Source organism: Ursus americanus, chromosome 7, assembly GCF_024610735.1.
Source record: "Ursus americanus isolate L20-20 chromosome 7, mUrsAme1.1.p, whole genome shotgun sequence".
Taxonomy (NCBI): Eukaryota; Metazoa; Chordata; class Mammalia; order Carnivora; family Ursidae; genus Ursus; species Ursus americanus.
In genome coordinates this window covers 13,341,770-13,357,580 of record NC_142133.1, presented here as the reverse complement: position 1 = coordinate 13,357,580, position 15,811 = coordinate 13,341,770, and the positions used below count along the sequence as shown (strand labels likewise).

The 15,811-nt window shown below is 38.9% G+C and overlaps 1 protein-coding gene and 1 long non-coding RNA gene across 7 annotated transcripts in view; one reads left to right on the top strand and one right to left on the bottom strand.

Annotated features, from left to right (window-relative positions):
* LOC123776063 (uncharacterized) overlaps positions 1–5,394 on the top strand; it is a 28,461-nt gene extending 23,067 nt beyond the window's left edge. Inside the window, exons 2-4 of one of the 2 annotated variants that reach the window (XR_006775263.2) lie at positions 2,686–2,762; positions 2,850–2,945; positions 4,124–5,394. This is a non-coding gene — a long non-coding RNA (uncharacterized LOC123776063). Of the gene's footprint in view, positions 1–2,685; positions 2,763–2,849 lie in introns of both variants that reach the window. The other variant, XR_015725156.1, reaches the window with a different exon arrangement.
* Positions 1–15,811, bottom strand: part of PLEKHH2 (pleckstrin homology, MyTH4 and FERM domain containing H2) — a 102,532-nt gene that overhangs the window by 47,526 nt on the left and 39,195 nt on the right. For 4 of the 5 annotated variants that reach the window (XR_015725155.1, XM_045771827.2, XM_087863355.1 and 1 more), the window contains exons 8-15: positions 13,170–14,131; positions 10,239–10,314; positions 8,887–8,981; positions 7,816–7,960; positions 5,872–6,014; positions 5,651–5,761; positions 5,399–5,485; positions 3,640–3,798 (exon numbers count right to left, since the gene is read on the bottom strand). Coding sequence is in view for 4 of the 5 variants with exons in the window: in XM_045771827.2 (XP_045627783.2) it covers positions 3,640–3,798; positions 5,399–5,485; positions 5,651–5,761; positions 5,872–6,014; positions 7,816–7,960; positions 8,887–8,981; positions 10,239–10,314; positions 13,170–14,131 (1,778 nt within the window). In the remaining variant the exon portion in view is untranslated. The remainder of the gene's footprint in view (positions 1–3,639; positions 3,799–5,398; positions 5,486–5,650; positions 5,762–5,871; positions 6,015–7,815; positions 7,961–8,886; positions 8,982–10,238; positions 10,315–13,169; positions 14,132–15,811) is intronic. The other variant, XM_087863354.1, reaches the window with a different exon arrangement.

Genomic DNA, 15,811 nt, shown 5'->3' with positions numbered 1-15,811 from the left:
TCACGCCCTGAGCCGAAGGCAGACGCTTAACGACTGCGCCACCCAGGTGCCCCTATTTTATTTTATTTTTTTTAAATTTTTAAGTAGACTTCAAACCCAGCATGGAGCCCAACATAGGGCTCAAACACATGACTGTGAGATCAAGACCTGAGCTGAGATCAAGAGTCGGACACTTAACCTAAGTGACTGCGCCACCCAGGTGCCCCAACCTGAGCTCTCTTATCTTTCACCCAGCCAATCTTGTCTTTCTCACTTCCTGACCCCAAACTCAACCAATCTAACCAAAGATTTTAGGTCCTACCATTATTTAAATGCACCCTCTTCTCTCTTTCTCTATGACCAGTTCAGAGTCTCATGCTCTTCACAAGAACCACTCTGCGAACTGTTGTTAGAAGCCCCAGCTCGCCTCGGGCAAATCCACCTTCCCCTCCGCAGAGTGACCTGTTCTGTTTTGTTTTGTTAAGATTGTATTTGTTTATTTGACAGAGAGAGACAGCCAGAGAGAGAGGGAACACAAGCCGGGGGAGGGGGAGAGGGAGAAGCAGGCTCCCAGCGGAGCAGGGGGCCCGATGCGGGGCTCGATCCCAGGACCCCGGGATCACACCCTGAGCCGAAGGCAGACACTTAACGACTGAGCCACACAGGCGCCCCCAGCAGAGTGATCTGTTAACAACAGGAATGTGCCCCTGCTCCTGTTTCCAACCTGAAGGGTTCCACACCACCTTCAGGGTGAAGAATAAAGTCTTTAACAAGACAAAAAAAAAGCCCTCCGTGATCAGGACCCTCCAGCTTGTTCTCCAAAGGACTTGTTTTCAGGAGAGGTGGCACTGCTTTGAGACACTCTGTCTTTGTTCTCCCTGTCTCCCAGCCTGGGAAACCTTCCTTGCCCATTTCCATTTGGTGTAACTATGCCTTCTCCTCCCTGAAGACTCAGCACAAACGAATCTTCTCTCAGAACTTGTTCCTGATCCCACAGCCTAAATTAGATTTCTCTGTGACCTTACCATGCATCTCGTAATTGCACTTGGTACATATCATTATAATATGCTATTTCCCTTTCTTGCCCAATAGATTATGAGGTTCTCTGAGGGATGGGGCAGTGGCCTATTTATCTTGAAGTCCTGCAGCCCATTGCCTGGCACATGGTCACTGCTCAATAAATTTTTGTTTTTTAAATAAATGACTTTTTATACAGAAAATGTTCTTCCTAAGCATTAAAACACAAGTTGCAAGAGTGAATGAATATCCAGAATCAAATTAGTCAAGTTCTTAATATCTACCTACATATTTCTGTACTTAATAACAATGTGACAACTTGAAAAAACCTCCTCCCCTCCAAAGTATTCAAGTGCCATCCTACAGTATCTTAAATTGTAGCCTGAATGTGAGCTCAGAACAAGTCACTCAGAAGAACTGAGGGACGTTTTTCTCTTCTAAGGCTCTGAGGGTGAAAATATGGGGGTGGACATGAAAAATGGTAGGAAGGAAACCTAATAAGCATCCTGTCTATAAACCCAAATGGTTTAGTCATCTGATAATCACATCTACTTATCTTCATTTAAATGCAGTTGTGAGATGGGAGGCAGGGAATAGCAGAAATGTAATGTGCAGGAAGTGACAATGGCATGTGGATAAAGTAAAAACAACCAAACAAACAGATTGTGGGAGAAGTAACAAACCCTTAGCAGCAGGATCATATTAAAGTCTAAGGGTTTGATACACATGGTCCTTGAAATCGGAGGACAACTAGTTATTATGAATTATAGTAAGAATATGATTTAAAGTAGCACTGTGTTCACTGGAAAATATATATTTGCATAATACCAGGGAGTTTCTATGCCATTGGTAACTGAAAAAAACATTTTCACAGTAATGTAGCATTTTGGAAAAAACATAGCACAATTTGTTGTGATGTTGAATGTATTGGTGAATTTTTTCTCTTAGTTTTGGTGTAGCTGGTCAATCTGTAAACGTTACTGAGAAGCACCCATCTATGTTCCCACATTAACGCTAAGTATAAATCACATGGTGACATAGCTTGTCTAAATCAAAATTTTTAACTTCTTACTTAAACAAAACACATGAATGATGAGTGATTAATTCGAGGTTATTTCTGTCTGTAATACTTTATGTGCAAATATTTTATTGTATTTTTCTTAAAGTCACCAATAGGATTTTTTAAATTTAAAAATAATATTTATTTTAGCATAAATCAATTCTTCCTCATTCTAAAAAAGTTAGAAAACAGAATTAAGCAAGAATAAAATCAGAGCTACAATATATCTTGGTATAGTTCATATTCAGACATTTTTCTATACATATATATAACAAAATGGGATAATAATATAATCTGCCTGTCTATTTTATCAACTAACAATGCATAACATATTTCTATAGCACTAAATATTCTTTTATAATATTGAAAATGGCTGCATAGTAAAGCATTATCTGATTATATATACTTGTTTAAACTATCCCCTACTCTACATTTAAGTGGATGCCAATTTTTCTTCATTATAAACTGTGCCACGCAAGTAATCTTTCTGGGGCAACTGAAATGTTCTGTATCTTGATAGAGTGATAGTAAATACTTGTCAAAACTCATCAAACTCTATACTTAAAATCTGCATTTTATTTATTTATTTATTTATTTATTTATTTATTTATTTATTTATTTTTATGTAGACTCCATACCCAGCGTGGAGCCCAATGCGGGGCTTGAACTCACGACCCTGAGATCAAGATACGAGCTGAGATCAAAAGTCAGTTGCTTAGCTAACTGAGGTACCCGGGTGCCCCATGATCTGCATTTTAGTGTATGTTAATTATACCTCATTTTTTAAAAATAGGAAGAAAACAAACCATGCTGTGATGGACATTCTTACACTTAACTAAGACCATTTCCCAAGTATAAATTTCTTGAACTGAGATTGCTGGATGAAAAGGTCTATATGAATGTTTTTAAACATTTAATATTCACTCATTTCTTCATTCAAAAACATTCACTGAAATAACACTTCGGTCAAGATACTGCCAGATTGCCATCTTCTTTTTTTCTTTTTCCATGTCACCTCTAAAGTAATATGCTCACTAGCAGATTTCTTAATTTGTGTCAATACCGTGTTTTATAATTTAAAAAAAAATCCCCCCTTTGACCAGATTATTTTTTTAATAGGCTCCATGCCCAGCGTGGAGCCCAACAAGGGGCTTGAACTCACGACCCTGAGATCAAGACCTGAGCTGAAATCAGGAGTCAGACACTGAACCAACTGAGCTACCCAGGCACCCCTTGACCAGATTTTTAAAAATATCATTTGTATTTCTTATGTCTACCGAATCTACTTCTTTCCCATTATGTCCTTTGTTCCTTTTCTCTCATTGATATTTATCCTGAACTTACTGATTAGGAAAAGCTTGTTTTCACATGTATCAAATATTTTCCCAAGCTTTTCAACCGTCTTTTAAAAATTCTGGTTAGGGAATTTTTGATGGTAAGAACATTTGGTATCCTAAGTAAAACACCCTTCCCACCCAAGATAATACAAATATTCAATACATATATTCTCTGACACCCACTTATGATCACTGGGGCTAACTCCCTGGTTGCCTAGGACACTGCTATGCATGTAAAGGTCCTACCTTGGTGAGCAATCCCTTCACTGTTGGTTTGCCCTCAGGCTGCAGAAAAAGTGGGTTGGCAGCTTGTACTCGGAGAACATTCTGTAACACTTTAATCCATTCTTCCAATATATTGGGAGAATCTGCAGTCAGATAGTATGTGTGTTTTTCAGTGGTCAACTAGAATGGGATGAGAAAGAGATAGGAAAGGAAACTCTGAAGATTTCGGATTATTAGCATTTCCCTGTCTATCCTTAAAACATCATTAATTAACATAGAACCAAACATGCCATACCTTGAATCCTAGGTGCTAAATAAATGACTCTGTAAATAATTTAGAGTAGTTTAACTACTTTGTGAGAATTACAATAATTAACTTGGTGTTAAAACAGTTTTTTTCACTTCAGTTGACTTTAAAATTTTTCAGAGTATTCAGCTTTTGAGTCATGAATTTTTATGTCGTTTACTCATTACCTTTTCTTTTTCTCCCTTGAATGCGCTACAGGCTCCTGGCTGTTGAAGTGAACAGCAGCATGATTGGAGATTAGAATAAAATATTTTTAGCAAATAAAGAGGAGTTATTTGTTATAGAAATGAAGAAATCAATTATAAATAAAATAAGAAGACCTTGCTTAGAAGAAGAGAAATTCTTACAACATGTGATCAGATATTAGGGACTCACAATTTTTCAGTCTTAAATTAGCCACATTTCAAAATTTCCAAGCATTTCAGAAGCTTGTAGATAAGTCTTTTTTTTTTTTTAAGATTTTATTTATTTATTTTAGAGAGCGAGAGAGACAGAAAGGAAGAGAGAGAATATGCGGAGGGGGAGGGGGAGAGGGAGAAGAGAATCTCAAGCTGACTCCACACTGTGCTCAGAGCCCGACGTGGGGCTCAATCCCAGGACCCTGAGATCATGACCTGAGCTGAAACCAAAAGCTGGCTGCTTAAGTGACTGTGCCTCCCAGGCGCCCCCCACTTACAGATGATTCTTACCTGCCATGCTTCAAGATGAAACTTTCCCTGATTCTCCCTTCTACATTTTTGGGCAGTTCTCAGTTATTATCTCCTTAAAACACTGATAATGAGCCTTATTCCACTCTCCAAAGAAGCAAGATGAGAAAATAATAATTTCTGCAGGCATTTCAGAAATAAAGTGTTTGAATTGAAATTGTATATACCAAACTATCTCAAGAGTGTGTGTTTTAAATTTAACAGGTCTAGCAAGACTTGCCTTATTGTGTGGGTTAGTGGACAGCAGCTATGCCAAGGGTGTGACTTGGTGAGAAGTAGGACAGCCTTCTCCTCACCAATAGCTTTCCCACTTAGGGGCTATAGCAGCTGAAGTTCACAGAAGAAATGCCATTTTCTGGTTTTATATCAAAATGCAAGCTCTCCTGAATTTGGTAGTACAGCAAACTAATAATATCTTATTGGGAATTCATTTCTCTGATAAGCCTTCCCTAAAATAGCTAGACAGTTTGAGAGCTGAGAGTAGTTGGGAGATCAAGAATAGGGAAAGAAGAGTGTATGGGATAAAGGGCAAAGGAAGCACTGTGGACAGTTACTCGACACAAACCTAGCTTATGGTATATTTTTAACTGAAAAGGCCTGGGGTTTCACACATTTTTGAGGCATCACACTTCACAAAGCGAATAAAGAAACACCGAATCATCCAATCTCCTCTCTGTTAGCTTGACTAATTAAGAATCGAGTTTTGCATGATACAAAGAAGAAAAAGTAGGGGGGAAGAAAGGTTAAAAAAAAAAAAAACACCTACCTGAACCGTTTGTTTGTTATCGCCTCTTAAAATACTGCAGGATGCACTGAGTTCAATATGGCCCTGGGGTTTTCTAATTACATCACTCTGTAGGAAAGGAAGAAAACCGAAGGTAAAGTGATTGATTACCTGTAACAGTAATAGTAAGAAATGCTTTGTATAATTAATTGCATTACAGGGAAGAAAATCAATCAGGAGTTGGATTTATAGTTGGAGGAATTCAGTTCTAAAGAGCAAGCGCTGCCCACTCACCGGAGATTTATAGTAGAGTAATTCGCCACCTTTAAGAACAAACCACCTCCTCTTCCAAGTCTTGACTTTGCCACTCATTTTTAATAAATAGCCAGATTTTTCCAGTGGTTCCTAAATCAAAAAGAAATTTTAAAAATTTAAGTTGCCTTTTGGAGGCTCAAACTGACAAGATTCATTAATATTTTATTTCTTTATTTTTTTAAACCTGATTCAATGTTTACATTTACATTTTTCCCGTTATCACTGGATGAGGAACAAGTTTTAGGGAGCTTCTGCTCTGGCTGCGAGTATTCTGTGTCTGTGGAGTAAGCATCTGGGGGAATGGCATAATCACTTTCAGAAGCCACTGAAGAGAGAGATACACCTAGACGAATAAAGAAATAAATGAAGTCAGTATTTAATAATCAGGTGGTCCAAATGCCGGCTATGAGTTTTCCTAAGGAATACAGCTGCTATTCCAAAATCATAAGCCTTCCTAGACTAGATTTACTCTCATACCTTTCGCCATAAAGAACTTTAAAAGCAGAAAACAGAACTAAAGGGTAAGGATTACCATGCAACCCCCCAAGGAAGTCAAAGGAACATAAATACGTTGGTATGATTACAAGCACAGCAAATTTTACACAAGCTGTGCAAAATATATACACATATATAAGATATATACAAGGATACTAAATTATCTTTTATTAAGGATTAAAAACATGTATTTACATATTGATATATATATAGGCAAACAAATGTTTGATTTTAATTTATCGAGATTTGTACAATCACATTTTATTTTTTAAAAAGATTTTATTTATTCATTTTGACAGAGAGAGAGAGAGTGAGCACAAGCAGGGGGAACGGGAGAAGGAGAAGCAGACTCCCCACCAGGGAGGGAGCCCGATGCAGGACTCAATCCCAGGACCCCAGGATCATGATCTGAGCCGAATGCAGACGCTTAATCTACTGGGCCACCCAGGTGCCCCTACAATCACATTTTAAACCACTTAGTTTTTGTAGTTACTTTAAAGGTACTTCACACCAAAAAGAACTTCATAATTTCAGTAGTATTTTTCCTATAAGTTGAATACTACCAGTTTATAAATTTTAAAATCTTTTTATAAAAGAGAAATAATAAGACTTAAAGATATAAACAGACTATTTCATTTGCTAGCAGCTACAAAGTAAAATTCAAGGGAACATTTTCACGATAATTCACTTGTCTTTTTTAGAAAATGACTTGCAAGTTGCAAGCCACATTTGCAGGGTCCCTACAATTGGAGATTTTCAATATAATAAAATCAAGGACTTATATCACTATCATTGCACTATCTGGCAATTTTAAAAAGTGTTTATTAACAATTAAGGACTTGGGGGTTCCATAGAACATGGTTTGAAAACCAACAGAGAACGCTGCATTAAAGGCTTTTGTAAAATACAGGCGTCATTTTGTGTGATTATGTCTCTCTGTCACCTCTACCTATGCCAAAATTTTCTTTAAAATCCACTAAAAATCATAGACATGCCCAAAGTAAATTTTTGTTGATTTTTACCTTAATATTAGATTAACCACCAGGTTTTTAGGTGTATTACTGCCACTTAGCAGAGTGATTATGTCTCTCTGTCACCTCTACCTATGCCAAAATTTTCTCTGTCACCTCTACCTATGCCAAAATTTTCTCTGTCACCTCTACCTATGCCAAAATTTTCTTTAAAATCCACTAAAAATCATAGACATGCCCAAAGTAAATTTTTGTTGATTTCCACCTTAATATCAGATTAACCACCAGGTTTTTAGGTGTATTACTGCCACTTAGCAGAGTAACAAATTTAGCCGAAATAAGACTATCCCATAAGTTATCCAAAATGCCACATACTAACTATAAAAGAGAAACCTTGTTTTGGCCCAATTATTCCCATAATAAAGTGATCTCTCTCTTACAGATAAGAGAAGGTTAAAAAAAAAAAAAGATCATACGGCTTGGGGTAGAATCACAGAAAGAAGTAAGAAGAGAATTAGGACCAGAATATAAGCATCTTAGCCCTGGATAACTCTCTTTTCACTTTGGTTCAAAGCAAATACGGTTATTGTTTTAAAAAGTCCTATTATGGAGATAAAATTCCTATTAAATAGCCTGAATTACATGGAGTTGTCTTGTACGCCTGAGACCTTCCCTCACCTCGTTTCATGGCTCTGGGGCTGCCTGGTCCGCTCCGACTGCGCGTGTCCGACTCTGAAGTCCGGGAGCTGGATCTGGAACTATCTTCTTCCTCTGACCCAGAGGAGTCATCCAGGAACGGGCTGCTGCTTATTTGCGTTGCCTTCTAAAGGAAAGCACAACAGCCTATATGTGTCCATCTCTAAAGTCACCTCACTTTTGGAGTTGATCCCAGGGGCTCCATGCCAGGATCTGGAGACCATGACCTGAGCCGAAGGCAGATGCTTAACCAACTGAACCACCCAGGCGCCCCTCACCTCTCTTTTTAGATATGAAATGTTTTACCAGAAGTCATGGAATAAAAAATCTTTTTTTTAAGGAATACAAGAATAGGAGGCGCCTGGGTGGCTCAGTCATTAAGCGTCTGCCTTCAGCTCAGGGCGTGATCCCGGAGTCCTGGGATCGAGCCCCACATCAGGCTCCTCCGCTGGGAGCCTGCTTCTTCCTCTCCCACTCCCCCTGCCTGTGTTCCGTCTCTCGCTGGCTGTCTCTCTCTCTGTCAAATAAATAAATAAAATCTTTAAAAAAAAAAAAAAGGAATACAAGAATATACTTGGGCATTATCGAAGTCATGTTGTTAAATCCCAAATGCTCATTAGCAAGGCATTTGTCAAATATAAGAGATTCCTGAAAACATAAGGCCATTAATACTTGACAATACTTATTTTAATTAAGTACTTCAAGCAAGGGAGGGGAACCCTGGCAGTGACAGAAAAATCTTTCCAAATTAGGAATCTTTGCTACATCATTAATAGTGATATTTCTTTTAAACATTTAACCACCATAGAGGGGGTGGAAAAGCACATGGGGTATAACAAAAATGCACCCAGACTTCTAACACTCTGAGAAGCATAAACATCTTCCCTAGAACTTTCCATTTCTTCTCTTTTTATGATATATTAGTGTGAACGTCTATAACTCCCTATAAGGGAGAGTCTGTGTAAATGTCAAGAATGGAATCTGGAGCTTGAATAGTTTTCTCGATCCCCCATGAAGACAGCCGTGTGCTTAGCAGTAACAGTAATGACTCACCCCCTTCAAAGTTGTATACACCGGGGCTGTGATATTCTTGTATATCAGAGAGGTATAGAGTCCTGATGTGGTATAGGACAGCAGAGCAACGGAATCTGAAACAGAAACCGAAGGGATTTAAAGAAAAAAAAAAACCTTCTCTCTAGCACTTAGGTCTATTTCTTATGGATGTGAGCCGGCAAAATTTCCAATTAAAGAGAAGTTGGATTAACACACATGACTGTTCTATCATCTACGGAAGAAGGACACACCCTCTTCCACGGCTCACATGTGCTACTTCCGCAACCAGACTATAAGTTCTCTGAGAGTAAGGATCATAGCTTTTACTTCTTTGGTAGGCATGACTCTCCAGCTCAGGCTGGGCAGAAACAGCACAAGCTCCTGCTGATTCAGCGAGCACTACCCTCTGAAGATATTCTCCGATTCTTCATAGCCCTATTAGTGATACGGCATGCTTAAGACTTTATCAGGTGAACCTCATGCTGAAAGCTGAGAATCTAATTTCCTGAATGGTAAGAACAGAAGATTGCTTAGAAGAAACAGAACATCAATGGTTGCCTCTAAGGTTTGGATTAGTGTGGGATAGGGAGGGGGTTAGGAGAAGGAACCACAGGAAAATTTCTCTTTTTATTCCAGACAGTTTGTTGTTGTTTGGTTTTACTTTCTATAACAGGGATGCATTTGCTTCTTCAAAATTTCCTTGAAGAAAGAAAGAAGGAATGTGTTTTAAACTCTGGAAAAAGGGACACAGAGACTGATATTTTTGCAGTTTGAAGCAGCTGAAACTCCACAGCTTCTTGTAAAAACAAAAAGAGGTACTTTCTACATCAGAGTTGAACATAGATGGATGTGCCCTTTTATTGGGTAACAATGAATTTCAACTTTAAAATGTAAATTGGCAACCTCAGAAATCATCTTCTGAAAGTCTTACATAATACTATCTATTCCAACGACTTCAGACATTTAGGGAGTTGTTGGCTAGTGAAATGGCAATACAAAATGACTTATTTTTTTAAACATGTTTTATTGTAGTAAGAAATATATAACATAAAATTTACCACCTTAACCATTTCTAAGTGTGCAGTTCAGTTAGTGTTAATTATACGCACACTGTTGTGAATCAGGTCTCGAGAACTCTTTTATCTTGCAAATCTGAAGCTCACCCATTAACCAAGGACTCCTCCTCACCCCCACCACCCAGCCCCTAGTCACCACCATTCCACTTTCAGTTTCTATGAATTTGACCTCATAGAAGTGGAACCGTACAGTATGTATCTGTTCGTGACTGGCTTATTTCCTTTAGCATTACAACGTCTATGTTCATCCACATTGTAGCATGCAAAATCACTTACTTTTATTAACATTCTCCATATTGAAGGCCTCAGACATTCGAATACCTGATTTGGCTACAGCATAAATCCTGCTCTCCTAATGTAAAAGAGAGATTTAAGCTGGATATTTAAAGCAAAGAAACGATTACTTTCAATACACATGTTTTTCATTTGTTCTTCATTTAATATATACCAGAGCGGAGCATTATTATAAAACTGTCATCAGTGCCAACTCAAATATGCCACCGTGAACAGCACTGCAGACGTTTTCCATCCGTTAGTCATTCCATTATGTATCTTTGTTCCCAAGTTTTTGCTTGTTATTTTCAGTTCTTTTGAAGAGATAGGAAAAAAGTAAGAGAAAACTTACTCATAATCACTGACTACACGTAAATACCACTTTTGGTATTCTACCATTCTAGAACACGGTTAAAGGAAAAAAAAAACCAGAAAACTTTGAATGGCTGTAACATGAGGTTAGAAACCATTCACAATCATTGACTACACATAAATATTACCTTTTATATCCTACTATTCTAGAATATGGTGAAAGAAAGAAAAATCCGGAAGTCAGAAGTCACAGCTAGAGTAGCATTAAGTGCTATTATCTCCTTATTTTAATGTACATTTTAATGAAGTAGAAGGAACACCCAAGGTCAAATAAAAAATGAATTTGGGAATGGCACCAGAATTTTTAATATTATCTTATTCCAAAAGCACGTTATTTTCCTTTCTCTTCTTTGAGAGAAATCTCTGAAATGGGTACTGGAAAGGTTATTAGCCCTGCCCTCTGTCAGAAAACGGATTCCAGGTTGTTTTTAAGGCATAATCACCATGTCCTGAATTCTGCATCTAACCTGGACACGGTCGCTGGGACCAGGGCATAGCAGGCGTCTACGGCAGTCCTCTTCAGGACTGTGCCAGCCAGTGGCCTGCTAGGTAACGGGCATGAGATCCCTAACTGTCTGAGACACTGGTTTGGAGAGTGGCTGAGTGAACGAATCAGATGCGGTTTTTTTTGAGAACGTGATTGTGAGATACGCACACAGAGACGACCAGCAGGGTCGGTAGAACAGAAAGATGTAAACGCAGGGCAGTAAGCAGGAGATGGGAGGCAGCTGCAAGCCCGACAGAGTGGAGGAGAGAGTTAGCAGTAGTGAGACAAGCAGAGTCATTGCAGACAGGAGAGGTCAAGCTAAGCCAGTGGTCCAGGCGGTGGGTGTCACCTTTTTCTAAGGAGTTGACTATTAGAGGTGCTGCTGAATCCTCACGTTTTCCCCACTACAATGACTACTGTATTTTGAAAGATATTCCAGTTCAGTAAGGATGGGCCATGCCTTCAAATAAACTCTTAAAAATCCTTAAAATAAACTTTCATAAATTGAGGTAACTGGAATACATCTCTTTTCCTTGAAACCTGGAAATACCTAACGAACACCAGAATAAAACCTCAAACTTGGCCAGCCTGCTAGAAGGCTTCTGAAAAGCACTACTACTTTTTTGGGATTGAATAGCTTCAGAAGACAAACTGAAGAGAGAAAGGCAAAAGAGTAGAAAAATGATTTGCCAAATAAAGCGAACTTGAAAAGCCTAACCTAAATCTCTGAAAATCTCAACATAATAAAAGAAGCAAAAACTTCAAGTCCTCACTGCCCAAAGGATAACATAATTGAAATTCCAGAGATTCACATGCCAATAATGTGTACTTTTTTGTGCTATCCAGAATTTAATAATGAACTACAGATGGTTTCATGTAGGCACTGCAAAGAAATGTTCTTTTGAAAGTAAATAAGACCAGAATTTAGAAGGTCTGAATTTACAGTAGGAAACGCGGCTGCCTTAATTTGCTTAAAATCATATTGGTCACTGAATAAAAAATAATAATCGCAGAACATGACCCCCAAACCCCAAAAATCCTGCAACCCAGATGCTTCCCTGGAGGCCAAAGGGACAACAGAGTGGAGGAGAAAGTTAGCAGTAATGAGACAAGCAGAATCTTGGATGTTTGGTACAAACATATGTCAATATGTGAAGGAAAAGTTAAATCTATACAAGACAGATAATTTCAGTTTGTTTCAAATATAAGAATAACTTCAAATCTAGTGATATAGGTATTTCTATAAAGAATCACACAATGATGGGTTAACTATCGTATTAATGGTCAGTGTTTTCAATGGAAGAAATTTAAATCTGCTCTAGATACACAGGAAGATGCTTTTGGTTAAGGCAATGGATTTATAAGCGCATGAAGAGTAAAATTAAATTTCTCTTAAAGTAAATGATTAAATTCAAAAGCTGATGACCTCTAATAGAGTGAAGTGTCCTGGTTCCGAATTTGCCCAAAGTATTACACAAGTAGGAGGAACCCTTCTTCCCCACCCCTGATGTTTCCTTGCATGGGGAGGGAACTCCAGTAACATTCCGGATCCCTCTCCAACCATTCATTTCTCTCCCCCAAGGAGGAGGAATGGCTTAATACGACTGGAAGGCTTAGAAGGGAAAACTGGACGGGCACCTGTCTCCTTTCTCTTGAGAAGTAATGGCTCAGGAAACACCGTTTGTTCTTTCTCTGGGCTGTAAGCTCCTTTGGAGGGGTAAGCCTCTCCTGAGGAAGCCTCTGGAGGCCCAGTGCTACCTGGGACTGGGTTTATAAATCAAGAGAATTCCAAGTTCAGTATCAGCAACCTCATCTGCCCATCAATTCTCTAAAATCAGCTTCTCAGTAAAAAAGGTAATATTTTGATCTCCCACCTGTCTTCACCTTTTCTTATCTCTCAGTTGATTCACAACTAGTGGGAAAAGAGAAGGGGAAATGGTATTCTGAAAACTGAGACGTTTCGGAACAATCTGGATCCGAAAGGAAACAGGAAAAGAAGTATAGTAAAACCTGAAAATGGGTGTTAAAAACCAGCATGCACGCGTTGCACACAGCAATACAGCAATATCATTTACCCAAGAGGGAAAGCGGTGCAGGGGCGGGGTGGGCGGTTTGCCGCACGCTGGCTTCTTGGCGGAGTCACAGGGCTCCTGGTCGTCGGAGCACGGGGATTCCAGGGAGTCATAGGAAAACAATCCATCGTCACAACTGGTGTCCATATTCTCTAAAATTTCTGTACTGTCGTCATCAACTAGATCGAGGTCCGTTTCCTGAGGTCTGAGCGGTCGTATCATGCTTATGGCATTTCTGTTTGTACCAAACATCCTATCGGAACTTAACTGTGGCTGGCTTACGTGCCTTTTGGCTAGGGCCACACTTATGCTGAACACGTTAGGAATCCTTAACTTTGGGGGCGGCAGGTTGGACGAAGGCACTAATTGTGTGCCTTTCCCAGGGAGTGAGTTAGGATGCTTGGGAGTCAGAGCTGGGGTCAAAATGGGGCTGGGGGTGTTGGTCTCACTCGACGACGATGAATAATCCAGTCTCTGAGACTGAAATTTTTTATTCAGTTCATCTGACGAGCTATCATGCTCCTTTTTACTTGATTCAGAGTTTCCCTTTACGAGAGGGCAATTCTGAGCTTTCCACTGTGCCTCCTGTTGCCAAGAATACAGCTTCTTGTGCTCTGGTCTCTTTATGCCAAAAGTCTCTTCTTCGAATATAGAACTGCTGTCATCAGACGCTGTCAGGTACGCCTCGCTGCCCATTCTGCTACACTGGACCCCTTCCTCTGACGTGTGACTGGAAAGAGTGGACGTGTACCTGCACTTGGACCTTCCTTTGCTCCCATCTTCCTCATCAGAACTCCAGTCACTCCCTGGAGCCCCAGAATTCTGGGATGTACCACCGTCTGTTGCAAAGCTTGGTCTTGTTTTCCGATTCTGTTCCGAGACACAAGGGGTTTGATGCAACGTTCTCTGACCCTGGTTGTTTTCTTGAATTTGGTTTTCGCCTGACTTTTCCGGAATTTCCATTTCTAGAAAAGTATACATCATATTGGCACGTTGCCTTTGATAATGTAATCTTTCTGTACATTTAGCTTTATGAAACTACATTGTAAAAACTGGAATTTTCATATGACTAAAGTTAATTTACATTACCCTTTTTTTAGTTGTATGTCTAGTTTAAACCCAACTTTGAAAACTGTAAGCTTTAAGATAAAATATGAGGCCTAACACTTCAATAGAAGAGATCGAAATTAAACTGCTTTTTACAAAGAAACATGTTGGGGAAAAGGAAACAGACAACGGTTTAAAAATGAAAGAAGCAACATGTGAAACAGGGCAGCTCTGACTATCAAAGAAAGCAGCCACCAAAGGATACCACTAATTCTATTTTAAAGCAAAGCAAAACAGCCTTCTTTTTAAATTTCAAAATTATCATAAGAAATTTTAACGTAATAAATATAAAGCTATAGTTAAAAAAAAAAAAAAAACTTTGTTCCCAAGCTTCAATACGTGAAATATGCAAAACCACGAAGAAACATAAACACAGAAAAGCCTTCCTCACTCTACTTTTGGTGTATTCATATCTCCAAATGTGTTTTTTTTTTTTTTTAAAGATTTTATTTATTTATTCGACAGAGAGAGACAGCCAGCGAGAGAGGGAACACAAGCAGGGGGAGTGGGAGAGGAAGAAGCAGGCTCACAGCGGAAGAGCCTGATGTGGGACTCGATCCCGCAACGCCGGGATCACGCCCTGAGCCGAAGGCAGACGATCAACCGCTGTGCCACCCAGGCGCCCCTCCAAATGTGTTTTTATATCAAGAATAATGTTCTTTAACAATGTCTTTCGATGTGGCTTATTTTTGTTTTTAATATACTTAATAGAATGTACCATCAGCTTCATAAACAGCGAACTAAACGTTTGTACAATTTATAAAGAGTACAAGAGAAAATTTTAAAACATAGATATGACCTTCATAAAGGAACTAGAGGCTGAACAATTAAACTCGATGATTTGGTATCAGGCAATTTGTTAATTTGCAAGTGGGCGAGAGCTTTGGGACAGGCAACCTCGGCTGTACCAAGCTATATTCAACTGACTATTAGAAAGTGGAAAGGAAATTAAAACGACTTTTCAAAAAAGAAAAAGAAAATTGCCAGTAACAGCATAAAAGCAAGTAGCAAAGGAGAATTCCGACTAGAAAAACATTATGCAGTTTTCAGGATTTCATAACCAAGTACAGAGACAGCTTTTAAGGCTATAGTTTTTCTCCTTTGGAGGAAGGAAGCGGGAGCTGAAAACAGAGACGATGCAAATTCAAGCCTTTCTAAAATATTTGGGCAGTCACACTACAGGTGGCAAAGCCAGCAGCTGCATAACAGCGCAAAATTTAAAGGGGCTTTAGGAATAAAAAAAAGCATAGAAATCTGCGCACAGGTCCAGGACTTAAACATCTATGCAAATATTTTCCTCTTTGAAGCAAAACGGGAAAGGGAAAATCAAAGCACTTACTAAATTGTCCCCTGGTGTTCTTTTTCTTTATAAGCTTGTTATGCCATATTTAATTTCGTATTTAAGAGCAGGTAATTTTTAAATATTGTAAGTAAATAATAAAAGTTCAGAGTTCTCATGTGAAACTCAGCGAAAACACGTACCTTGTGGGTACAACCGTGAACTTTTTAACTTTAAATATCACTGCTACCTACCGCAG